Source organism: Eucyclogobius newberryi, unplaced genomic scaffold, assembly GCF_026437365.1.
Source record: "Eucyclogobius newberryi isolate DKJ021-1_F unplaced genomic scaffold, fEucNew1.0.hap1 SCAF_2, whole genome shotgun sequence".
NCBI classification, from domain to species: domain Eukaryota; kingdom Metazoa; phylum Chordata; class Actinopteri; order Gobiiformes; family Gobiidae; genus Eucyclogobius; species Eucyclogobius newberryi.
Window position 1 is genome coordinate 45,806,587 of NW_027315834.1, and position 27,498 is coordinate 45,834,084.

At 42.2% G+C, this 27,498-nt stretch overlaps 1 protein-coding gene across 1 annotated transcript in view; it reads left to right on the forward strand.

Moving 5' to 3' along the window:
* The window catches only part of LOC140366980 (proton myo-inositol cotransporter-like), a 188,125-nt gene extending 176,864 nt beyond the window's left edge, over positions 1 to 11,261 (forward strand). Inside the window, exons 7-10 of the mRNA XM_072453247.1 lie at positions 3,449 to 3,574; positions 5,547 to 5,665; positions 6,750 to 6,902; positions 11,035 to 11,261. Of these exons, the coding sequence (XP_072309348.1) occupies positions 3,449 to 3,574; positions 5,547 to 5,665; positions 6,750 to 6,902; positions 11,035 to 11,261 (625 nt within the window). The remainder of the gene's footprint in view (positions 1 to 3,448; positions 3,575 to 5,546; positions 5,666 to 6,749; positions 6,903 to 11,034) is intronic.
* The last annotated feature ends 16,237 nt before the right edge of the window (positions 11,262 to 27,498 follow it).

Genomic DNA, 27,498 nt, shown 5'->3' on the forward strand with positions numbered 1-27,498 from the left:
TATGAACCATAAACCGTGACAAATTATCTGCAATCTGTTGTTTATTATCTTTGAAAATAAACCAGAGCGCTCAGTGTTTGTCAGGATTTAAAGGGCTTAAAGGGGTAACGGGCGATTTTTTGGCCCAAATCTGAGTCTCATTTCCTCGTGGCGTGGACGGCCGATTAGTCCTGCCACGTATCAGTCATAGAACTCACCTACCGCTCACCTGCAGAGCCTGGTTCACCTGCAGAGCCTTGTTCACCTGCAGAGCCTCGTTCACCTGCAGCCTCGTGCGGCTCGTCCCCATGAGCAGCATTTTTCCGCGTGTCTAAGCGCATTGATCTATCATAATATAGTTCCCTCAGTGTACAGGACAAAACGAATACAGAGAAAGACAGTTTGAGCTCAGAAGAGACGGAAATCTACGGAGACGAGAGATGCGATGCGATCCGTCGGGCTAATAAACAAACGCACGTGTAGCCGCGAGGCTGTTGTGTGCGTCCGCGCGGGGGGAGGGGCATGCGCAGACATTGTTGTTGTTTACCCCAAATTAACTTTGTACGGCAAAAAGTGGAAAGTAGTTTCTCGGTTGGTGTTCTGACTGCGCAGAGCTTAGTCAGCTTGTTTGCCAGTAGTAGGGGGTGATAAAGAACACTTCAACTCGCTTCACAACAATTCATTTCCTCAACAAATGGACAGAAAAGGAGAGAAAGGCGTGTGATTTTACAGTCTGCATTATTGATCTTTGGTGATAAATGTGAGCTGCTGTTGTTTGTCTGGTTTTCTACAATTGTTTACTTGATTTTCTTCTTTAAAGCGCCCCCTACAGGTCGGACGACTCATTGAACTAAAATGTAGTTTAAATGCGTTTATTTTTTAATTTAGCAAATTTTTTTGGTTTTATAATTTCACTTCCTGTTTGTAATTGATGACATCACACTAGGAAATTACCCAGCAAACACTGGGCCAAAACTCACCTAATGTAATTTTTTTATTTTATTTGACAAATAAAAATATATGAAAGCGACTTTATTTTGTTGAATTCATGTTTAGAGAGTAAAACAAGTTGTGTTTTTGTGTAAATTCTGCATAAACTTTTACTGGAATTAGTGTCCCTGGTGTGATGTCACTTTCTGTCATTTTCTACTGACTTTTCAGCGTTTCCTCCACAAATACCGGCTCGATTGGTGTAAAACTATCATTTAAAATTAGAAAATTGTAAAAAAAAACTTGTCATAGGCACTTTAAGAAGTCAGATACAAACTAAATATTAGAGTTTTAGACTTTTATATTTGTTATTAGACTAGCTTTTTCACATTAGACATATTTTGAGAGCCGTTTCTCTTCATTGACTCTTTTTGCCTCTCGCTGGGAAAATTTAATTGTGTCATTTCCTCTGCAGAACCATCAAAGCTGCATTGTCACTTTGAGTGCCTTTCCACAGATCTGACCTGTAACTCGACCTGGTAGTATCACTTCTCCACAAAGAGATAAAGAACCAGAAACATTAAATAATGCACTTTTGAAGGAGATATAATGCTAAATGTACTTTTATTAGCATGTTTTCTTATCATTAGCTGCTTGTTTGACTAATCCTGGTCAAAATGTGTCATATTTTCAAATCTTTGCATGTCATTTATGTAGTCAAAACATTATAATTCTGTACTCGCTGTATTGTCGTATGTGCAATTGCTGTTGGAATTCATGTGCAATTCATGTGCAATTACTGTGAAATTCATGTGCAATCTATGTGCTGTCGTGACACATATTCATGTGCAGTTACTGTCGGGATCACATGCAATGGTATTTATGTATTTATTTGTCTATGGGAGTTTCTATTTATTTATAGGAGATCTTCTACTGAACGTGTTTTTCAGACTTCCTATAAGTGATCTGTTCATCTGTATCTACCTCTGTATCTTCCTGCGTTGCACCAATGAAATTTCCCCTATGTGGGACAATAAAGGAATATCTTATCTTATCTTTTCACTCAGCACACTGCATTACTGCGCACCATCTGTCTTCGTTTACAGTTCTTGTACCTGTACGCTGCTTATTTTAGCCCGTGTGTTCTCTGTAATCACATCGTGCCACTGCATCTCAGCACGAAAGCAGGTCAAAATAAACACGTTTAATCAGACTCTCGCTCGCCAAACGACGTCAGAGAAACGCTCCGCACGGTTATGGACATCTGCACAACTGTCAATTAGTCACTGTCACTGTGCTGGAGCTTGTGGACACCAGAATGAGGAGACGAAAGGACACGTTTCATGCTGAATTGACGTCCATGACTTCCTTCTAAACCATGTTATAACTTTGTTCCCGCAGTCACCAAACCTGGAGTTGTATTTAGCTTCATTTAGCTTCATTTAGCTTCTTTCATGCGAGTCCTCTCCCTCTGAGCCTCAGAAAATACGCCGTTTCAGTCTTGTGTCACACGCGGAGCTCCGAGATCTTCTGGGCTGTTTGTAAATCCTCTAAATCATCTGCATCCGACTATCAGCACAGGAGCTCCACAGGGCTGTGTACTTTCACCTCTGCTCTTCTCCCTGTACACGGACTATCAGCACAGGAGTACCACAGGGCTGTGTTCTTTCCCTTCTGCTCTTCTCCCTGTACACAGACTGTCAGCACAGGCGCTCCACAGGGCTGTGTACTTTCCCCTCTGCTCTTCTCCCTGTACACAGACTATCTGCACAGGATCTCCACAGGGCTGTGTACTTTCCCCTTTGCTCTTCTCCCTGTGCTCGGACTGTCATCACAGGAGCTTCACAGGGCTGTGTACTTTCCCCTCTGCTCTTCTCCCTGTGCTCGGACTATCAGCACAGGAGCTCCACAGGGCTGTGTACTTTCCCCTCTGCTCTTCTCCCTGTGCTCGGACTATCAGCACAGGAGCTCCACAGGGCTGTGTACTTTCCCCTCTGCTCTTCTCCCTGTGCTCGGACTATCAGCACAGGAGCTACACAGGGCTGTGTACTTTCCCCTCTGCTCTTCTCCCTGTACACAAACTGCTGCATCTCCAGCCACGCTAGATAAGGAATATTTATGAATAGTGCATAACCGATGCAAATCCAAAATGGTTTATTATTTTTTGACAATAAATAATGCTGTTTATGTTAAAAAAAATAAAGAAAGTTCAGAGTGTGTACTGGCCAGATAACTATGAAGATTTTTTAAATAGTCGGCTAGTTATGATAAGTCGATTTATTGTTGCGGTAATAATCCATACAGTACGTTTTTTTTTTATAGCAACAATCAATCAGACGTGTTTGAAATATTTTTTTTTGCCCTCCTACACAAAGGAGGTATTACAGGAGAAGACGATAAAATAAGTTAATAATAGCTAATACAATACAGGTAGATTTAAGTGACCCAGTTCTAACAGTGGTGGTGTCGATGGAGTGATTTCCCGCCCACCGTGTCATCGATGGCGTGACAGATAATGACCGGCGCTCTCTCTCTGTAGGCTGTGCGAGCCGTGCATGCTGGACCCCGGCTGTGGTTTCTGTTACCGTGAGAATGGATCGGCGCTGCTCTCCTCCTCCTGCGTTCCAGTCAATAAGGCGTCCACAGAGCATGCAGCATGGGGCAGGTGAGTCACCGCACCAGCAGGGGGCAGCAGGGCCTTCTATCATCTAGTGCTCAGGGTGAAATGAATCAAAATTCCATTGGCGTACACATTTTCTATTCTATTTCAGTTTTTCTAGAGCAGGGCTATTCAACAGTTAACAGTCAACAAGTTAACATAAAGAATATCTTGTAAATTATCTTGTAAATAGGGTTGTTTTAATAAATTGTGACCTTTCCTGTTAAGAATGTTCTTGAGTTTAATAAGAACCCTGTGGTAATGTGGAGAAAGTATTATTATTTTGGTTTGAAAACATTTAATCTTCTAAAAATGAAAGTAATACAAAGAGCTTTTGTGGTATCGAGCCTATTCTAGTATTAAAGTTTGGAATTTTACTACATTTCTTAATGGAGAAAATGTTGACTTGAGTCAAAGTACAAGAACGCCATAGCCCGAAGTGCCCAAAATGGTGTGTATATGAGGAAAAGATGTCCATGTATACACTTTTTTGGCCCAGTTTTGGTCCCGGTTTAGTCCCGGTTTATTCCCGGTTTAGCTCCGTTTTAGTCTCAGTTTAGTCCCAGTTTAGTCCCATTGCAGTCCCAGTTTAGTCCCAGTTTAGTCCCATTGTAGTCCCGGTTGAGTCCCAGTTTAGTCCCGGTTTAGTCCCAGTTTAGTCCCAGTGTAGTCCCGGTTTAGTCCCAGTGTAGTCCCGGTTTAATCCCAGTTTAGTCCCAGTTTAGTCCCATTGTAGTCCCGGTTTAGTCCCAGTTTAGTCCCAGTTTAGTCCCATTGTAGTCCCGGTTTAGTCCCAGTTTAGTCCCGGTTTAATCCCAGTTTAGTCCCAGTGTAGTCCCGGTTGAGTCCCAGTTTAGTCCCAGTGTAGTCCCGGTTTAGTCCCAGTTTAGTCCCGGTTTAGTCCCAGTTTAGTCCCAGTTTAGTCCCAGTTTAGTCCCGGTTTAGTCCCGGTTTAGTCCCAGTTTAGTCCCGGTTTAGTCCCAGTTTAGTCCCGGTTTAGTCCCAGTTTAGTCCCAGTTTAGTCCTAGTTTAGTCCCAGTGTAGTCCCGGTTTAGTCCCAGTTTAGTCCCAGTTTAGTCCCAGTTTAGTCCCAGTTTATTCCCATTGTAGTCCCGGTTTAGTCCCAGTTTAGTCCTAGTTTAGTCCCATTGTAGTCCCGGTTTAGTCCCAGTTTAGTCCCGGTTTAGTCCCAGTTTAGTCCCGGTGTAGTCCCGGTTGAGTCCCAGTTTAGTCCCAGTGTAGTCCCGGTTTAGTCCCAGTTTAGTCCCGGTTTAGTCCCAGTTTAGTCCCGGTTTAGTCCCAGTTTAGTCCCGGTTTAGTCCCAGTTTAGTCCCAGTTTAGTCCTAGTTTAGTCCTAGTTTAGTCCCGGTTTAGTCCCAGTTTAGTCCCAGTTTAGTCCCGGTTTAGTCCCAGTTTAGTCCCAGTTTAGTCCCGGTTTAGTCCCAGTTTAGTCCCGGTTTAGTCCCAGTTTAGTCCCAGTTTAGTCCCAGTGTAGTCCCGGTTTAGTCCCAGTTTAGTCCCAGTTTAGTCCCAGTTTAGTCCCGGTTTAGTCCCAGTTTAGTCCCAGTTTAGTCCCAGTTTAGTCCCAGTTTAGCTCCGTTTTAGTCTCAGTTTAGTCCCAGTTTAGTCCCGGTTAAGTCCCGGTTTAGTCCCAGTTTAGCTCCGTTTTAGTCCCAGTTTAGTCCCAGTTTAGTCCCGGTTAAGTCCCGGTTTAGTCCCAGTTTAGTCCCAGTTTAGTCCCAGTTTAGTCCCGGTTTAGTCCCGGTTTAGTCCCAGTTTATTCCCGGTTTAGTCCCAGTTTAGTCCCAGTGTAGTCCCAGTTTAGCTCCGTTTTAGTCTCAGTTTAGTCCCAGTTTAGTCCCGGTTAAGTCCCACTTTAGCAGTTTGTGAGCCAGTGTAAACCGTACAGACCTCATGCTTAACGTGATAATGGCCGTGTGCGTTCTTGTTAATTTACACGTGTGCTTTGCTCTTTCAGATGCTCCAACGTGAGTCAGATGAAGGAGCACTCGTACTGGGCCTACAACTACTGCCCCACCTCCTACTCGTGGCTGGTCCTACTGGGACTAGTGCTCTACCTGGCCGCGTTTGCCCCTGGTAATAAAGAACAAAATAAATGAATAAAATAAATGAATTAAATAAATGAATAAGTAAATACATAAATAAATACATAAATTAATGAATAAATAATGATTTAAAAATAATAATAAAAACATAATAATAAAATAAAATAGAATAAAATAGAATAAAATAAAATGAAATGAAATGAAATAGAATAAAATAAAATAAAGTAGAATAGAAAAGAAAAGAAATGAAATGAATGGGAAAGTCCTGAGTGGTGGAAATAGCTTTTACTCAACGATAATTGGTTTTGAAACTGTTTGGCCTTAACAAAACCTGTCTATTCATTCAAAACAACAAAGTCATATTGAACGTGATTAAAATGGACTGAACCGCTGCCAGTTTTAACACTGAGTGCTTTTTAATCTTTTTCTGTGACACATATTTTACCAGCGCATTGGCGATCATAACCCCTGTTTGACTCATTGTTTTACAGTTATACATTATGTTAAAGAAGTGATTTAAAGCGCCCCCTACAGGTCGGACCACTCCTTGAACTAAAACGCAGTTAAGATTAATATATTTTGAATTTAACTAAAAATTATAATAAATGTTATCCAAGAATGGCATTTTTTTAGGTTCCACTTCCTGTTTGAAATAAATGACATCACACTTGGAAATTACCCACAAAACACTGGGAATTCTTAAAAATTCTTTATTTGACCAATAAAAATATGTGAGAGCGACTTTATTTTGTTGAATTAATGTTTAGAAAGTTGTTTCTTTGTGTAATTTATGCATAACCTTTGACTGGAATGAGTGTCCGTAGTGTGATGTCACTTCCTGTCCATTTCTACAGCATTTTAAACATTTTCTCCACAAATACCTGCTCGATTGGTGTAAAACTATAATGTATATGTACAACAGGTATAAATATACCAAATAAAGTCAACGTTTGAAAATCATAAAAACCTGTCATAGGCATTTTAACATTTCCTTCCTTCATTATAATTCAAGCACCTAAATAACAGTCTTAGAAGCTGTAAAACTGTATATCTCTGTACATTGACTGACAGTTAGCTTTAGCCTGGTGTAATAGCTCCTGCTCCTCTTTGGTCAGGTATGGGCCCGATGCCGTGGACCATAAACTCTGAGATCTACCCGCTGTGGGCCAGGAGCACAGGAAACGCCTGCGCGGCCGGAGTGAACTGGACCTTTAACGTGCTGGTGTCCCTCACCTTCCTGCACCTGGCTCAGTACCTCACCTACTACGGTACCACTGGTTTAAACAGGCCACGTTTTCTTCTGTTACAGCCTCATTCTAACATTCATTCAATTCATTATTTGCCTCAAAATTCAACAAACAACATCCCATAACGAGAATGTACCAGAAGGTTGTTTGAATTCTTTGCGAATTTATTAAAAATATTTTTTAAAAAACACGGTACTTCCCTCTTCCATTTACGGATGATGGAGGCCGCTGTGCTCATAGAAACCTTCACATGTTTTATTTATTCATTATATTTACTCAAGGGAAAGGTTAATTTGTTTTATTTATGTATTTATTTCAGGGACAGTGCATATTTATAAAAATGTCTGTAAGTTTGCCAAAAGGCTATTTTTCCTCTGTCGTCCCATGACAGCTGTTACGGCCTGAAACAGGGAGTAAACAACAAGCAAGGATTTTACATAGAAATTAGAAATATAAACACAATTTACATCATTAGACACAGACACACAAATCATGCAGGTACAGACACAGACACAGACACAAGCAGATACTATGGACAACACACAGACACACAAGTACAGGGCGAGTGGCCTGCAGGGGGCAGCAGAGAGCAGGTGTAGCGAGTTTGACAGATCTGGTCATTTTCTCACTGTATTTTGAGTTTGCATTTGTGACAGAGTGAGGTTCAGTCAGAGGCAGCAGCTCCTCTGGTTCTCCTGCTCCTCTGGTTCTCCTGCTCCTCTAGTTCTCCTGCTCCTCTGGTTCTGCAGCTCCTCTGGTTCTGCAGCTCCTCTGGTTCTCCTGCTCCTCTGGTTCTCCTGCTCCTCTGGTTCTCCTGCTCCTCTAGTTCTCCTGCTCCTCTGGTTCTGCAGCTCCTCTGGTTCTGCAGCTCCTCTGGTTCTCCTGCTGCTCTGGTTCTGCAGCTCCTCTGGTTCTGCAGCTCCTCTGGTTCTGCAGCTCCTCTGGTTCTCCTGCTCCTCTGGTTCTCCTGCTGCTCTGGTTCTGCAGCTCCTCTGGTTCTCCTGCTCCTCTGGTTCTCCTGCTCCTCTGGTTCTCCTGCTCCTCTGGTCCTCCTGCTCCTCTGGTTCTCCTGCTCCTCTGGTTCTCCTGCTCTTCTGTTTCTCCTGCTCCTCTGGTTCTCCTGCTCCTCTGGTTCTCCTGCTCCTCTGGTCCTCCTGCTCCTCTGGTTCTCCTGCTCCTCTGGTTCTCCTGCTCCTCTAGTTCTCCTGCTCCTCTGGTTCTGCAGCTCCTCTGGTTCTGCAGCTCCTCTGGTTCTGCAGCTCCTCTGGTTCTCCTGCTCCTCTGGTTCTCCTGCTGCTCTGGTTCTGCAGCTCCTCTGGTTCTGCAGCTCCTCTGGTTCTCCTGCTCCTCTGGTTCTGCTGCTCCTCTGGTTCTGCAGCTCCTCTGGTTCTCCTGCTCCTCTGGTTCTCCTGCTCCTCTGGTTCTGCAGCTCCTCTGGTTCTCCTGCTCCTCTGGTTCTGCTGCTCCTCTGGTTCTGCAGCTCCTCTGGTTCTCCTGCTCCTCTGGTTCTCCTGCTGCTCTGGTTCTGCAGCTCCTCTGGTTCTGCAGCTCCTCTGGTTCTCCTGCTCCTCTGGTTCTGCTGCTCCTCTGGTTCTGCAGCTCCTCTGGTTCTCCTGCTCCTCTGGTTCTCCTGCTGCTCTGGTTCTGCAGCTCCTCTGGTTCTGCAGCTCCTCTGGTTCTGCAGCTCCTCTGGTTCTGCTGCTCCTCTGGTTCTCCTGCTCCTCTGGTTCTCCTGCTCTTCTGGTTCTCCTGCTCCTCTGGTCCTCCTGCTCCTCTGGTTCTGCTGCTCCTCTGGTCCTCCTGCTCCTCTGGTCCTCCTGCTCCTCTGGTTCTCCTGCTCCTCTGGTTCTCCTGCTCCTCTGGTCCTCCTGCTCCTCTGGTTCTCCTGCTCTTCTGGTTCTCCTGCTCCTCTGGTCCTCCTGCTCCTCTGGTTCTGCTGCTCCTCTGGTTCTCCTGCTCCTCTGGTTCTCCTGCTCCTCTGGTCCTCCTGCTCCTCTGGTTCTCCTGCTCCTCTGGTTCTCCTGAATCTATTATAATGCCAACACATTTGTATTCTGGAACAATCTGCAGTCTTTCTCCTGAAACAATGTGTCTGGATCAGTATGGGAGCTGTTGGATTTGATGAAAACCATGGCAACTGTCTTTACAGTATTTCATTTGAGACATGAGTGTTCTCACCAGGATGAGACTTGAGTCATGGAGATTGTGAGCGTTTCTGAGACCTTAGACATGTTATTGCCGTGTGTGTACATCAGACTGAGGACATTATTGCAAACAGAGGGAAGATCATGAGTGTCAAGTAAGAACAGTAGAGGTGCCAAAGCGGATCCTTGGGGAACACCGGTGGACCGAGCGAGAGGAGCAGAATGGTGTGATTGTATTCTGATTCAGAGCGGTTGGCCAGAGAGGATAATAACAATTTAAGAGTCTATTTCAACCCAAGATACAGTTGTGGGCCGTGCTATGGATTTTAAAATCGAATTCCCGTTATCGGCCGGAGCAGCAATCCAAATATCAGACATTTGTATCGCACATCCCTAGAATACACTACTGCCAGTACTGCTCAGATAAACATGATAAGTTCAATACATAGTGCGCTTCTAAACTGCAAAAGCGTCCAGGTGAAAACCAGACGAAAGGGTCAGATCAGCCATCGAGCGCTCGCCGCAGTTTGACCGGCGGCGCGCGAAAGAGTCGAGTTAGGTCATCTCAATCAGTCTGTCAGCGACTCGTCCCCACATCCTTTCTGCTGTCCGCTCTCATTCATCACCCGCAGACAGAGAGTCCGGTGGAGCTGCAGCGTAGGGGGTCGCCCCCGCGTCAGTCCGATTACATAACCTGGCTCCTGGCTCTGAACGGCGAGGTGTAGCAGCGGGGCCTCGCTCCAACAGGAAGCACCTACGGTTCAGTATAGATCAGTCGATGAGGCCTCAAGCTGGGCAATTATTACTATAAAACCCAGCTCCGCTACGTCAATGTATCTATGAATAACTGTGCTGATGATAAAGCTGCGTGTTATGGACAAAAAGGAATATCTTTTGTCAATAAAACAAAAAGATATTCCTTTTTGTCGTATCAAACAATACAATGATTCTGTATTGTTTGATACGATACACAAAGCATGGCTCACAATATCACAATACATGAAGTAATCGATATATCGCACACGATATTCTGTGATATATAATTAGTTTTGAAAGAATTAAAAACATTTTATTTCTTTGTTGCACAAACGCAAAGTGAAATAAACACACATTTTAAACATGAAAACAGTGAATATCAATCTAATTTCACACTGTCCAGTGAAGCCTACGGGCCGAAAGATCCGAACAAAATGATCAAAATCAAATACAAAACAGTGAAAATGTCATGTGTATTGCATAAATAAGTTTCCTTTCTCTAAACAAAACAATTATAGTGCTGTTAAGTAAGTAAAATGTACTAAAAAAGATTGTGATATATTGATAAAGCAGCCACGATACAGTGATATTTGAGCATTTAAACACACCCATAATCTGTATGGATTCTCCTGATTACAATATTCAGACGACTTCATGGCATTTGAAATGAGATCAAAGGTGCAGGTGAACGTTGTGGGCGTGGTCACCCGTTTGGCATTGACCAGCTGCAAGTTTGTGTGATTTCATATTCAATCAGCACTTTTTGCAGCATTTCTTATTGATTTTGATTGGATTCATTCAGTATTTTAATTTTGCATTTCTCCAAAACCAACAATGAGAATATTTAACCTCTGAATATGCCTCTCTCCTGTGTGTGTGCAGCGGCGGAGCACGTATTCATACTCACATATTTGTCATTTTAATAGATCCTCACTTTTCAATTCCGGGACTTGGATTTAACATTTTATTAGATTATTGCTTTAGAAAACATAAAGTGGCTATAAAGTGCCAATGGTTGTGTTTTGTATAATATATAATACGATGTGTAAGAAACAATATGCACTTTTCAAAGCTCAGTTATGATTGTTCTACCTGTGGCTTTCAGACTGATTCAATCTGTTTCCATTTATGTCATAATCCAGTATTAAATATTGATCTTTTCAATCGTCAAAACTCCTCAGAATGTAATTGAGCCGCATGAATAAATGAGGCCTAATATAATAAACTAACCTGCTGCTGCTCCTCTCTTTCAGGCGTCTTCTTCCTGTACTCCTCCATGGCGCTGCTCGGCCTCGTCTTCATCTTCGGCGTCCTCCCTGAGACCAAAGGGCGTCGCCTGGAGGAGATCGAGGCGCTGTTCGAGAACCAGCTGTGTTCGTGCGGCGTCTCGGATTCAGACGAGGCGCGGCAGGTGGAGTACATCCGGGTCAAAGGGTCAAACTACCACCTGTCCGACAACGACGCCTCTGACGTGGACTAGGACTCTTCATCGCCACGAGTACAAGGCTCTTCATCGTCACAAGTACAAGGCTCTTCATCGTCACAAGTACAAGGCTCTTCATCGTCACAAGTACAAGGCTCTTCCTCATCACAAGTACAAGGCTCTTCATCATCACAAGTACAAGGCTCTTCATCATCACAAGTACAAGGCTCTTCATCACAAGTACAAGGCTCTTCATCGTCACGAGTACAAGGCTCTTCATCATCACAAGTACAAGGCTCTTCATCATCACAAGTACAAGGCTCTTCATCATCACAAGTACAAGGCTCTTCATCATCACAAGTACAAGGCTCTTCATCGTCACGAGTACAAGGCTCTTCATCATCACAAGTACAAGGCTCTTCATCATCACAAGTACAAGGCTCTTCATCATCACAAGTACAAGGCTCTTCATCATCACAAGTACAAGGCTCTTCATCGTCACGAGTACAAGGCTCTTCATCATCACAAGTACAAGGCTCTTCATCATCACAAGTACAAGGCTCTTCATCATCACAAGTACAAGGCTCTTCATCATCACAAGTACAAGGCTCTTCATCATCACAAGTACAAGGCTCTTCATCGTCACGAGTACAAGGCTCTTCATCATCACAAGTACAAGGCTCATCATCACAAGTACAAGGCTCTTCATCATCACAAGTACAAGGCTCTTCATCATCACAAGTACAAGGCTCTTCATCGTCACGAGTACAAGGCTCTTCATCATCACAAGTACAAGGCTCTTCATCATCACAAGTACAAGGCTCTTCATCATCACAAGTACAAGGCTCTTCATCATCACAAGTACAAGGCTCTTCATCATCACAAGTACAAGGCTCTTCATCATCACAAGTACAAGGCTCTTCATCACAAGTACAAGGCTCTTCATCATCACAAGTACAAGGCTCATCATCACAAGTACAAGGCTCTTCATCATCACAAGTACAAGGCTCTTCATCACAAGTACAAGGCTCTTCATCATCACAAGTACAAGGCTCTTCATCATCACAAGTACAAGGCTCTTCATCGTCACGAGTACAAGGCTCTTCATCATCACAAGTACAAGGCTCTTCATCATCACAAGTACAAGGCTCTTCATCATCACAAGTACAAGGCTCTTCATCACAACTACAAGGCTCTTCATCATCACAAGTACAAGGCTCTTCATCATCACAAGTACAAGGCTCTTCATCATCACAAGTACAAGGCTCTTCATCATCACAAGTACAAGGCTCTTCATCACAAGTACAAGGCTCTTCATCATCACAAGTACAAGGCTCTTCATCATCACAAGTACAAGGCTCTTCATCATCACAAGTACAAGGCTCTTCATCGTCACGAGTACAAGGCTCTTCATCATCACAAGTACAAGGCTCTTCATCATCACAAGTACAAGGCTCTTCATCATCACAAGTACAAGGCTCTTCATCGTCACGAGTACAAGGCTCTTCATCATCACAAGTACAAGGCTCTTCATCGTCACGAGTACAAGGCTCTTCATCATCACAAGTACAAGGCTCTTCATCACAAGTACAAGGCTCTTCATCATCACAAGTACAAGGCTCTTCATCATCACAAGTACAAGGCTCTTCATCATCACAAGTACAAGGCTCTTCATCACAAGTACAAGGCTCTTCATCATCACAAGTACAAGGCTCTTCATCACAAGTACAAGGCTCTTCATCACAAGTACAAGGCTCTTCATCACAAGTACAAGTACGCAGTGATATTTAGTTCACTATCAATTCAGCCAATTTCAGGAATCTGTCTCATAGTTTTAGCAGAAGAATGTATGTCTTACTTTCGCATTATTAACCTGAAATGAGAGTGAACTGATGGTAAAGTGGATCACATGTTGCACAAAACACAGCACACAAACCTTCTGTGATACAGATACATATATATGTTTTACATAGAAATATATATATATATATATATATATATATATATATATATATATATATATATATATATATATTACACATATATGATACTGATTTAGGGGCAAAAGCACTGTTGAATGAATACTGTCTGGATAGTATAAGATTAGGCGCTTAGCAACAAGTGTTAAATGTAAATTAATCCTGTTGCTAACGTGAGCTGGTGCGTGCCACCTGATTGGTCAGGTTATTATTGATATATTCACGATTTACAAAGATAATAGCAAAATAAAATAAAAACAGATCATGTTAGACTGTTGCGCCTCACGACAGTTACGAAGACCAATGTATTCATAGAAAATGAATGGTTCACTTCCTGTTTGGGAGCTGGTGGGCTGGTGGGCTGGTGGGCTGGTGGGCTGGTGGGCTGGTGGGCTGGTGGGCTGGTGGGCTGGTGGGCTGGTGGGCTGGTGGGCTGGTGGGCTGGTGGGCTAGCCTGCTGGTTAGCTTAGTGTTGTCCACTTCTATGTACAGTCTATGATGAGACGCTGTTCAAAGCGAACTGGTTTGGGGGGCGGGGTCAGTCAAACGTGGCTTAATATAACTTTGCTCCTAAATGCCGTCACTTTGAAGGACCAATCACAGCAGAGCGTCCCTCCAGAGCATACTATTTAGCACTAACCTGACTGAATGTGTGAGTATAACGCAGTGGTTCTCAAACGTTTCACACTCTGTACCACCTAAAGAATATTTGGCCTTCCGACTACCACCAGATCCAAAACTGGTTAATTAAAGTATCATTCCAGGGCAAATCTGAGCTAAATGAGGTCTAAAAAAGGACTAAGACAAGATCTAAGTAGTTTTGTGCAAGGAGTAACCCAAAGAGGACATAAAGGTGAACAAAATTGACTCAAATATTGCAATATTGCGTACCACCAGAAGGAGCTTACTTACCACCAGTGGTACGCGTAACACAGTTTGAGAAACACTGCACTGGCTCTGTATATCCATAGGCTTTGTTCACGACTTTGTGAATGATGTCATCATTTCAGATGGAGGACAAATGAACTCTACGGCTAAAATCACACAAAAGGATAATGCACAATAGAATTATGGGGAGAAAAACATTTCACACACGCAGTAAATTATATTCACTTATCATGTTTACGTTTATGTGTATTCTTGTAAGTATGCGTCCTCAAAACCTTGCTATTGGGTTTTTTCAAAGACACATTCAGCATCATTTGAGTTTAATTTGTAAAGTCCTCAATCAATGTGATGTTTTAGTGCTGAAATATGAGGTCAAATACTATGAAGTACCACATGTAGTACCAATGACACGTACTTTCTTGACGCTACCTCCACAGAATCATCTCGGTCACGTTAAGAGTGATAATGGAACGGTTTCTCTCGGCCCAAACCACACATTCAGAACACGTTTAAACATATTAGTGCCTGTGCATTGTGACGTGCCTTTGTACATTCTGTGTTTCTCATGCACAGTTCTCTCACGCGCTACTTACTTTATTTCAACATGGTTTTATGCAGCTTCATGTGTATCTTCCTCCATAGCCTTATGTACAATGAACCGATCAAGTTGTTTGTGATTGAACGTGTTTAATCGTTTGCAGTGTGGGCTTCTGTGTCTGCCGTACGACCCTGTTTACACATCAGATCTATGTAGCAAAATGCTGTTAGGACCGCACCGCCGCAGCGTACTCGAGTACTCCACGCAGTACTCTTACAAAAAGTATTCACTCCTGCCACTCGCCGCGATGCAGTCAAATCAAACGTAGGCCACAGTGTTCCCCGAGCCAATGTAAATAGATTGTGTTTTCGAACCCAAATGCTGCAAATAAGTTGTTACAAAAGCAGGAAAAACTGTTTTTACCACTGTCGATTTAGAAGGTCATTTTGGTAAATAAGTGCTTCTTATGTGTTATTTTGTTATTATTATTTATTTATGTATTTCAAATGTATTGCTTTTTTAAAAATGAATATATCTTATGTTTGACAGCTAAATTGTATTGATGTATTTCCATCTGTTAAAGGAGCGTTACGTGTCTTTTCCGGTGGAGATCCGCAACCGCGGTGACGTTATCGCTTTGCCCGGAACGTTCCGCAGTACAGCATTAAACTTCATCTATTGTGCTTTATTTTACCGTATTTTCCGGACTATAAGTCGCACCGGAGTATAAGTCGCACCAGCCAAAAAAATGCATAATAGAAAAGAAAAAAAACATATATAAGTCGCACTGGAGTATAAGTCGCACCAGCCAAAAAATAAATAAAAAATAAATAAACATATACAAGTCACACTGGAGTATAAGTCGCATCAGCCAAAAAAAAAAAAAACATATAAGTTGCACTGGAGAATGAAATGCGGTTGCAAGTGTGAAAATAACAAATAATATCACATACAAGTCACTCCGGAGTATAAGTATATAAGTATAAATATAAGTATAAGTCGCACCCAGGCCAAAACTAAGAAAAAAGGTGCGACTTATAGTCCAAAAAATACGGTATTCAAAAGGTTCTCTGATTGTTTTTCACAGCTGACAGTTTCATCCGCTCGCTCATGCTCTTCTGGTCACGTGACGTTGATTTACGAAGGACACGCATCCCGGGTGTGAGAGCGTAGAAAGGCCCCCTCGTCCCGGTTTATGGTCCTTAAAAAAATATATATTAGAAGACATTGGACTATTATATACTCTTATCCATCATAATTTGACTCCATCACATGCGTTTTTACTGTTCTCATGGTAGTTTTAAAATGTCGCTTCACTGACCTGGGGCTCGTTTCTCCAATTTAACGCCGCGCTGTAGAACGTTCCGGGCAAAGCGCACTATCGCCATGGAGACGCGCAGCTGGCAGGGCCCTCCACCAGGAAAGCTGCAGTAGGTAGTGCTTCTTTAGCGTCAGACGGTCTCGTTACATCCTGTCTCGTCCGTCGCTACTTCCTGGTTTATGTCTGACAGGAATTTGACTTCTGTTGTGCGTTCAAACCTCACGGAAATAGTTTTGTACTGAACATGTTATTATTAGAGTCGATATATTTATTCCTCCATGATGCAGATTGTGTACTAAATGATGTCTTAACCAAATATTTGATGTGATTGTTTCACTTTGGAAAACACCGTCTCGGCTCTGTGTGGTTTTCTATGTGATCCGTGTGTTTCTACAGCTGTAAAGCCTGATTACTATTGTTCAAGTTGTACAAGTTTTGCTAGACTTTATATTGTATAAAATGACATGTACAAAGTATATGGGGAAAGAATAAAGTAGACCGAATTATAGAAACGTCTTGCTCCTTTATTATAAGTTATGTTATATAAGTTATGAACCAATAAATACAGTAGTTTGTAGAGTAATGTGATTGAAATAACAGGTGAACGTTACTGTGTTCTTGTGACTCATGGGGCCTCGTGTCGGCCCTGCTTCAGCAGCAGCAGAATGTTTGCCACGCCCTCAAGAGTTTGAGCCTCCTCCGCGTTTCCTTTGGCTCCTTTCACTTCGTCTGCAGGAGTTCTTCTGAGTCTTTCTCCACTCCGCTGACCTACAGCGCAAAGAAACCAGGGTTACAGTGTGGGTTTGAACACTTAAAACAGCTTTATTACAGCTTTATAACAGTTGGATCAGCTTTATAACAGCTTTATAACAGCTTTATAACCGCTTTATAACAGCTGTTAATACTGCTTTATAACTGCTTTATAACTGCTTTATTACAGCTTTATAACAGTTGGATCAGCTTTATAACAGCTTTATAACTGCTTTATAACAGCTTTATAACAGCTTTATAACCGCTTTATAACCGCTTTATAACAGCTGTTAAAACAGCTTTGTAACAGCTTTATAACAGCTTTATAACAGCTTTATAACAGCTTTATAACAGCTTTATAACAGCTTTGTAACATTTAAAGCCACTTTGGCCCTTTGCAGTTTGAGACAATGTTGTTATTAATGTTTCTGTCCTTTGGATTCATCATTATAACTATTTTACCCATGATTTATTCTTGTCTAAAACCTGGTTCAGCGCTAATTTAGACCTGATGAAGTTTAGATCTGATGGTGCTCGGAAAGCCAAATATTATCTAAGATGTTTTAAAGGTTTGCATGACTTTAGTAGTGCGTTCCAAAACACAAATGACAGAACCTTGATGTGACATTGAAGCGCACAGGAAAGATAGTCCACATAGTAAACATTATTATGATTATCTTGCCTCGTCTTAAATGTTTTCTTACCTTTATATGTTATTTCCAGATCGGACACAGCGTTGTTCTTTAAATGTCCTGTCCACTTTTGACAGTTTGAGCTTGAGCTGCTGCAAAAATGAACTGAAATATGACAAACAATGAACATTAACAAACCAGCACTGAACCAGAATAAAGCTAGAACTAAACCAGTGCCAGGACTAAACCAGGTCTAAACCAGGGCTAAAGCAGGTCCAAACCAGGACTAAACCAGGACTAAACCAGGACTAAACCAGGTCTAAACCAGGTCTAAACCAGGTCTAAACCAGGTCTAAACCAGGACTAAACCAGGTCTAAACTGGGTCAAAACCGGGTTTAAACCGGGTCTAAAACAAGTCTAAACCAGGTCTAAACCAGGACTAAACCAGAACTAAACCAGGTCTAAAACAGGTCTAAAATAGGACTAAACCAGGTCTAAAACAGGTCTGAAACAGGTCTGAAACAGGTCTGAAACAGGACTAAACCAGGTCTAAACCAGGTCTAAACCAGGACTAAACCAGGTCTAAACTGGGTCAAAACCGGGTTTAAACCGGGTCTAAAACAGGTCTAAAACAGGTCTAAACCAGGACTAAACCAGGACTAAACCAGGACTAAACCAGGTCTAAAACAGGTCTAAAACAGGACAAAAACAGGTCTAAAACAGGACTAAACCAGGTCTAAACCAGGACTAAACCAGGTCTAAACTGGGTCAAAACCGGGTTTAAACCGGGTCTAAAACAGGTCTAAAACAGGTCTAAACCAGGACTAAACCAGGACTAAACCAGGACTAAACCAGGTCTAAAACAGGTCTAAAACAGGACAAAAACAGGTCTAAAACAGGACTAAACCAGGTCTAAACCAGGACTAAACCAGAACTAAACCAGGTCTAAAACAGGTCTAAAATAGGACTAAACCAGGTCTAAAACAGGTCTGAAACAGGTCTGAAACAGGTCTGAAACAGGTCTAAAACAGCTCTAAAACCGGACTAAACCAGGTCTAAAACAAGTCTAAAACTGGACTAAACCGGACTAAACCAGGTCTAAAACAGTTCTAAAACAGGACTAAACCAGGTCTAAAACAGGTCTAAAACAGGACTCAAACCAGGTCTAAACCAGGTCTAAACCAGGTCTAAAACAGTAAACGAGAGAAAATAAATAAATATGGGAAAAAGGGGCAGATTGTTTGGTGCATGATGACGATTAAGTTCACATAATTAATGAATGACATGCTGTATATATCTCATTTCAAACGCACCGTGTTCTCCTCCGTGGCTCTTCTCCCCCAGCATCATCCTGCTCCAGTATTCCTCTGCTCCCCACTCCTCTGCTGGTTTCCCCGGCGACAGGATCCACGCCGGTCTCTGCCTGTCATTGGTGTGTTCAGTCTGCCCCCTTGTGGACGAACGCTGCGCTGACTGGACGGGCGTCAGACTGCACTGAACCGCAGTATCTCGCGAGGTGTTTTCCGTTTGCGTTCCCGCTTCACGCGTTCGGATGCGTTTGTTCAAGCACTCGAGGCATCGCCTTTGAGCCGCAGATCGGAGGAACTCGGGAGTGGATTCGGGGGTGGATCGGGTGGTGCTCTGATGATTGTTGTCCGTGGTAGGTTCTCGGATTTTGAGTCTGCGTTTGAGCGGTGGGAATGGGCACAGGTGCTCCAAAGACTCCAGAGATCTCCCCGGTGATCTCAGGTTGGATTCTGGAGATGAGGAACTCTTCAAACTGGCCTGAGCACAGCGTTCTTCCTCCTGAAAAACAAAATCAACTTTAAAAAGCTGTTCTAAAACTTCACAGAGAGTTCTACGGTCGAAAACATTGGCTTCTCGAATAAGGCTAATGAGTAATGATTAACTCGTTCACTCCAATTAATCCGTTCTATTTGATGTTGAGACTTTTTAAACACATTTTGAACAGAAGAAAGGTTGAAATAATGTGTCTGAAGGCCTCTAGATTAGCAATCATTTACGTCTTTTTTGAATTATACGACTAGGATTATTGTTTATAGTCGACTAGTCACGATTAGTGTCCAGCAATTATTATTTTGAGTAATCTATTAGTTATTTAGAAAGCAAGAGTCAGAGCTGGAGTCAGGATCCTGGGGAGAGTTTTCATCAAATACACTGAATTTGATGAATTTTTTATCTCAGCTCTTGGCGTGTTTTTTGACTTTGTGAATGGACCAAATTAGTTATAAGTCATTTTAATAATCAATTAGTTGTGATTATTCCATTAACTGAAGTGCACAGTTCTGAAGCGGGTCAAGAACAGGACTCTTCCAGGTCCAAACTACGGCTAAAGGTTTATTACAGTCGTTTTAAACACGTAAACCTAAATCAAACCATCACTAGAATTGCAAGGGAATGTTTGTGTCGCCATGACAACAGTGGCAGACACAGAAACACATTTAAAGCTGGGGTGCTTAACTTTCCCCCTCATTATTGGTCTTATTATCATGATTAAACATCTTTTCAAACTTAAAGAAGAGTCGTGTGGGTCGCTATGGTTACGGAATCACCCGCTTCACTGTGTCTGAAGAAACTGATCTAAAACTGTGACAATAGTGACGTGACAGAGGATTTGTGAGAAGTGCAAATGTGTTAGAAAGGTTGAAATGAGGCACCTCGGATCAATCTGCTGCTTCTTACAGTGAAATATAAGACAATCTACATTATCTATGTTGTAGTTTAATATAACTTAGGACCAAAAAATATAATCAAAATGAAATGCACTTCCCATTCCCATATATTAAACTTTTTTTTTTTATATATGATGCTGTGTATTGCGTGTATATTATACTATATTCTAGATGCTGTGTATTGTGTGTATATTATATTATAGGATATATTAGATGCTGTGTATTGCGTGTATATTATATTATATTCTATATTAGATGCTGTGTATTGTCCGCTTACGTCCTCGCTGGAGTCTGAAGTGAAGCATTGTGGGGAATACAGGCCGCTGCTGTTTCCTGGACAAACTTTAAGACAAACAAATGGTACTTCACTTCAACCATCACAATCTCAATACACATATTTATATATAATTCAGAAAATAAAACTCACAAAAGCTCGTGTTGGCACTTGACGAGAGCTCGAGGGAAAAGAAAACACAAACGTTAGAAAAAGCTTTTGATACAAACTAGAGATCTTTCTTTTAAGGTCGATGGCGATATTGAGCTCTAAGGCCGCGGTTATTGTATTACTTTACTACTATTAATTACTATTGATTTCTACAATATAAAAAAAAGTACCGCCGACAACGTAAAATAGTATTAAATGAAATATAAAAAGCTGCGACAAGTTGGCCACTGTCCAGGGTGTACCCCGCCTAAGGCCCGAAGTCACTGGGATAGGCTCCAGTCACCCGCGACTCCGAAAGGGAACAAGCGGTAGAAAATGGATGGATGGATGGAAATATAAAAAGCGGTATTAACGCGGGCTTTAGTGGTCATATGAGCCACAAATGATTTCCATATACAATTATCGTTGTTTTGTCCATATTCCAAGGTTTTCTTTAGTTTGATATTTTTCTATGATAATTATTACATTTTTGTATTTGCTAGACGGTGAAAAGTTATCCATTTATTCGTAGAAATTGTGTTTTAAGAAGAAAAAATCTTCTGAAATTGAAATTATATTTATATTTTGTCAGCCTGTTCAATATATTTCATTTAAAAATCCATAAACCAAGTCATAAAATAACCTATATAGAGTCTCATCCTTTTATTTACTGCATAATAAAAGTATAATGAGGTAAACAAACATTAGTAGTCGTACACTTACCTCACGGCACATGGTTTCAGGGACCATCCTGGTAAAGAAAAGAGCAGTTAGTACTCTGTGTTCAAATGTAGTAAAAGTCATTAACCCTTGTGTGACACGTACTGTGGCTTTAGGGGCTGGAACAGGTCAGTGAGGTGGATCTTCTCACTCTCGTCCTCTTGAGACACTGTGACCACAACAAACCCAATACTGACTTCTTCTATTTGTGTGCTTCTATTGTCCGTGTTTCAGTCGTGTTTCGTTCGTGTTTCGTTCATGTTTTGTTCGTGTTTCATTCGTGTTTCGTTCGTGTTTCGTTCGTGTTACGTTCGTGTTTCGTTCGTGTGTTGTTTGTGTTTCGTTCGTGTTACGTTCGTGTTTCGTTCGTGTTACGTTCGTGTTTCGTTCGTGTTACGTTCGTGTTTCAGTCATGTTTCATTCATGCTTCAGGCGTGTTTCAGTCGTGTTTCATTCATGCTTCATTCATGCTTCAGGCGTGTTTCAGTCGTGTTTCATTCATGCTTCATTCATGTTCAGTCGTGTTTCATTCATGTTTCATTCATGTTTCATTCATGTTTCATTCATGTTTCATTCATGCTTCAGTCGTGTTTCATTCATGTTTCATTCATGTTTCATTCATGCTTCAGTCGTGTTTCAGTCGTGTTTCATTCATGTTTCATTCATGTTTCATTCATGCTTCAGTCGTGCTTCAGTCGTGTTTCAGTCGTGTTTCATTCATGTTTCATTCATGTTTCATTCATGCTTCAGTCGTGTTTCAGTCGTGTTTCATTCATGTTTCATTCATGTTTCATTCATGTTTCATTCATGTTTCATTCATGCTTCAGTCGTGTTTCAGTCGTGTTTCATTCATGTTTCATTCATGTTTCATTCATGTTTCATTCATGCTTCAGTCATGTTTCATTCATGCTTCAGTCGTGTTTCATTCATGTTTCATTCATGCTTCATTCATGCTTCAGTCATGTTTCATTAATGCTTCATTCATGCTTCAGTCATGTTTCATTCATGTTTCATTCATGCTTCATTCATGTTTCATTCATGTTTCGTTCGTGTGTCGTTCGTGTTTCGTTCGTGTTTCGTTCGTGTTTCGTTCGTGTTTCGTTCGTGTTTCGTTCATGTTTCGTTCGTGTTTCGTTCGTGTTTCGTTCGTGTTTCATTCATGTTTCATTCATGCTTCAGTCATGTTTCAGTCATGTTTCATTAATGCTTCATTCATGCTTCAGTCGTGTTTCATTCATGTTTCATTCATGTTTCATTCATGTTTCATTCATGTTTCATTCATGCTTCAGTCGTGTTTCATTCATGTTTCATTCATGTTTCATTAATGTTTCATTCATGCTTCAGTCGTGTTTCATTCATGTTTCATTCATGTTTCATTCATGCTTCATTCATGTTTCAGTCGTGTTTCATTCATGTTTCATTCATGTTTCATTCATGTTTCATTCATGTTTCATTCATGCTTCATTCATGCTTCAGTCGTGTTTCATTCATGTTTCATTCATGTTTCATTCATGCTTCATTCATGTTTCAGTCATGTTTCATTCATGTTTCATTCATGTTTCATTCATGCTTCATTCATGTTTCAGTCATGTTTCATTCATGTTTCATTCATGCTTCAGTCGTGTTTCATTCATGTTTCATTCATGTTTCATTCATGCTTCATTCATGTTTCAGTCATGTTTCATTCATGTTTCATTCATGCTTCAGTCGTGTTTCATTCATGTTTCATTCATGCTTCATTCATGTTTCATTCATGTTTCATTCATGTTTCATTCATGTTTCATTCATGCTTCAGTCGTGTTTCATTCATGTTTCATTCATGTTTCAGTCATGTTTCATTCATGTTTAATTCATGCTTCATTCATGTTTCAGTCGTGTTTAATTCATGCTTCATTCATGTTTCAGTCGTGTTTCATTCATGCTTCATTCATGTTTCGTTCATGTTTTGTTCGTGTTTCGTTCATGTTTTGTTCGTGTTTCATTCGTGTTTCGTTCGTGTTTCGTTCATGTTTTGTTCGTGTTTCATTCGTGTTTCGTTCGTGTTTCGTTCGTGTTACGTTCGTGTTTCGTTCGTGTGTTGTTTGTGTTTCGTTCGTGTTTCGTTCGTGTTTCATTCGTGTTTCATTCCTGTTACGTTCGTGTTTCGTTCGTGTTACGTTCGTGTTTCGTTCGTGTTACGTTCGTGTTTCAGTCATGTTTCATTCATGCTTCAGGCGTGTTTCAGTCGTGTTTCATTCATGCTTCATTCATGCTTCAGGCGTGTTTCAGTCGTGTTTCATTCATGCTTCATTCATGTTCAGTCGTGTTTCATTCATGTTTCATTCATGTTTCATTCATGTTTCATTCATGCTTCAGTCATGTTTCATTCATGTTTCATTCATGCTTCAGTTATGTTTCATTCATGTTTCATTCATGCTTCAGTCGTGTTTCATTCATGTTTCATTCATGTTTCATTCATGCTTCAGTCGTGTTTCAGTCGTGTTTCATTCATGTTTCATTCATGTTTCATTCATGTTTCATTCATGTTTCATTCATGCTTCAGTCGTGTTTCAGTCGTGTTTCATTCATGTTTCATTCATGTTTCATTCATGTTTCATTCATGCTTCAGTCATGTTTCATTCATGCTTCAGTCGTGTTTCATTCATGTTTCATTCATGCTTCATTCATGCTTCAGTCATGTTTCATTAATGCTTCATTCATGCTTCAGTCATGTTTCATTCATGTTTCATTCATGCTTCATTCATGTTTCATTCATGTTTCGTTCGTGTGTCGTTCGTGTTTCGTTCGTGTTTCGTTCGTGTTTCGTTCGTGTTTCGTTCGTGTTTCGTTCATGTTTCGTTCGTGTTTCGTTCGTGTTTCGTTCGTGTTTCATTCATGTTTCATTCATGCTTCAGTCATGTTTCAGTCATGTTTCATTAATGCTTCATTCATGCTTCAGTCGTGTTTCATTCATGTTTCATTCATGTTTCATTCATGTTTCATTCATGTTTCATTCATGCTTCAGTCGTGTTTCATTCATGTTTCATTCATGTTTCATTAATGTTTCATTCATGCTTCAGTCGTGTTTCATTCATGTTTCATTCATGTTTCATTCATGCTTCATTCATGTTTCAGTCGTGTTTCATTCATGTTTCATTCATGTTTCATTCATGTTTCATTCATGTTTCATTCATGCTTCATTCATGCTTCAGTCGTGTTTCATTCATGTTTCATTCATGTTTCATTCATGCTTCATTCATGTTTCAGTCATGTTTCATTCATGTTTCATTCATGCTTCAGTCGTGTTTCATTCATGTTTCATTCATGCTTCATTCATGCTTCAGTCGTGTTTCATTCATGTTTCATTCATGTTCAGTCGTGTTTCATTCATGTTTCATTCATGTTTAATTCATGCTTCATTCATGTTTCAGTCGTGTTTAATTCATGCTTCATTCATGTTTCAGTCGTGTTTCATTCATGCTTCATTCATGTTTCAGTCATGTTTCATTCATGTTTAATTCATGCTTCATTCATGTTTCAGTCGTGTTTAATTCATGCTTCATTCATGTTTCAGTCGTGTTTCATTCATGTTTCATTCATGTTTCAGTCGTGTTTCATTCATGTTTCATTCATGTTCAGTCGTGTTTCAGTCGTGTTTCATTCATGTTTCATTCATGTTTCATTCATGCTTCATTCATGTTTCAGTCGTGTTTCATTCATGTTTCATTCATGTTTCAGTCGTGTTTCATTCATGTTTCATTCATGCTTCATTCATGTTTCAGTCGTGTTTCATTCATGTTTCATTCATGTTTCAGTCGTGTTTCATTCATGTTTCATTGTGCTCACTGAAGCCTCCAGAGCTGAAGCCCCTGAACACGTCTTCATCAAAAGGCTCCTGGTCCTGGTACAGGTGGTGGTTCAGGCTGAAGTCCAGGACTGGGACGTCGTGGTCCAGTGGATCCCTGAGGATGGCACTGACCACAGGGTTCACGTCTCGCTCTGTCTCTCTAGAACACGACACACAGGGGTCACACAAGGCGCTGGGCTCCAGTCTCACGGTGCTGGGGGGACATGTCCTCACAGTGGACTTGGACTTCCAAACAGGACTTGTGCAGCTGAAGGTGTCTCCAGCTGGATCAGGTCTGAAGGACACGGCCTGGATCTGGGGTTCATCATGTTCATCATGTCTCTGGGCTGAGAGAACGCCTGGAACTACAGAGGGAGCAAACAAGCAAAGAGCACCAGCTGTAGAACCCGGACCTGAACCTGGACCTGGACCTGAACCTGGACCTGAACCCAGACCTGAACCTAGACCTGAACCTGGACCTGAACCCAGACCTGAACCTGGACCTGAACCCGGACCTGAACCCGGACCTGAACCAGGACCTGAACCCGGACTTGAACCTGGACCTAAACCTGAACCTGAACCTGGATCTGAACCTGGACCTGAACCTGGAATTGAACCTGGATCTGAACCTGAACCTGAACCTGAACCTGGACCTGAACCTGAACCTGGAATTGAACCTGGACCTGAACCCGGACCTGAACCCAGACCTGAACCAGGATCTGAACCTTGACCTGAACCCGGACCTGAACCCGGACCTGAACCTGGACTTGAACCCGGACCTGAACCAGGACCTGAACCCGGACCTGAACCCGGACCTGAACCCGGACCTGAACCGGGATCTGAACCTGGACCTCAACCGGGACCTGAACCTGAACCTGAACCTGAACCTGAACCTGAACCTGAATCTGGACCTGGACCTGGACCTGAACCTGAACCTGAACCTGGAATTGAACCTGGATCTGAACCCGGACCTGAACCCGGACTAGACCTAGAGCTGGGCTGAGAGAACGCCTGGAACTACAGAGGGGGCAAACAAGCAAAGAGCACCAGCTGTAGAACCCAGACCTGAACCCGGACCTGACCCCGGGCCTCGACCCGGACAAGAACCCGGACCTGAACCAGGAACTTAACCCGGACCTGAACCTGGACATGAACCCGGACCTAAACCCAGACCTGACCTGACCTGAACCCAGACCTCAACCTGGACCTGAACCCGGACCTGAACCCGGACCTGAACCAGGACCTGAACCCGGACTTGAACCTGGACCTAAACCTGAACCTGAACCTGGATCTGAACCTGGACCTGAACCTGGAATTGAACCTGGATCTGAACCTGAACCTGAACCTGAACCTGGACCTGAACCTGAACCTGGAATTGAACCTGGACCTGAACCCGGACCTGAACCCAGACCTGAACCAGGATCTGAACCTTGACCTGAACCCGGACCTGAACCCGGACCTGAACCTGGACTTGAACCCGGACCTGAACCAGGACCTGAACCCGGACCTGAACCCGGACCTGAACCCGGACCTGAACCGGGATCTGAACCTGGACCTCAACCGGGACCTGAACCTGAACCTGAACCTGAACCTGAACCTGAACCTGAACCTGAATCTGGACCTGGACCTGGACCTGAACCTGAACCTGAACCTGGAATTGAACCTGGATCTGAACCCGGACCTGAACCCGGACTAGACCTAGAGCTGGGCTGAGAGAACGCCTGGAACTACAGAGGGGGCAAACAAGCAAAGAGCACCAGCTGTAGAACCCAGACCTGAACCCGGACCTGACCCCGGGCCTCGACCCGGACAAGAACCCGGACCTGAACCAGGAACTTAACCCGGACCTGAACCTGGACATGAACCCGGACCTAAACCCAGACCTGACCTGACCTGAACCCAGACCTCAACCCGGACAAGAATCCAGACCTAAACCCGGACCTGAACCTGGACCTAAACCTGGACCTGAACCTGAAACCGAACCCGGACCTGAACCCGGACTAGACCAGGACGATAAAGGACGAGCGTAAACGTGCACGCGGACTAAACGATGATTTGGTCACACAGATCCAGTCGTCGTCAGAGGGCGGAACTCAGACCTCGGAGTGACATTTTCTGTGTTCTAGTCGTCAAGTCGTAAGAAATAATTACCAGTATATTACAGTAATGACCCAATGTAATACGAAGGAGAAAAGAGCTCAAATCTGCCAAAACGCAGCTCCACAGACCGTATCTAATGTTCTAATGGTATGACATTAGTTTTGCCTTCACTACACTAGCATTAGAGCACATTTCTAAGTGCAGAGTCTCCGAGGCCCGGCAGGAACAGCTTCACAGGCTAAAGATAAATGTATAAATGTAAAATAACACGAGTCATATCACTGAAGAAGCTGTCGGGTGTTTGTGCCAGACACTGGGACAGATATATAACGACCTTTTTATTTGTTTCGTTTTATATTTCTTTTCATTTTATCTAAGTTCTTTGTTTGTTTGTTTTTAAATATATAAACATTAAAAAAGAG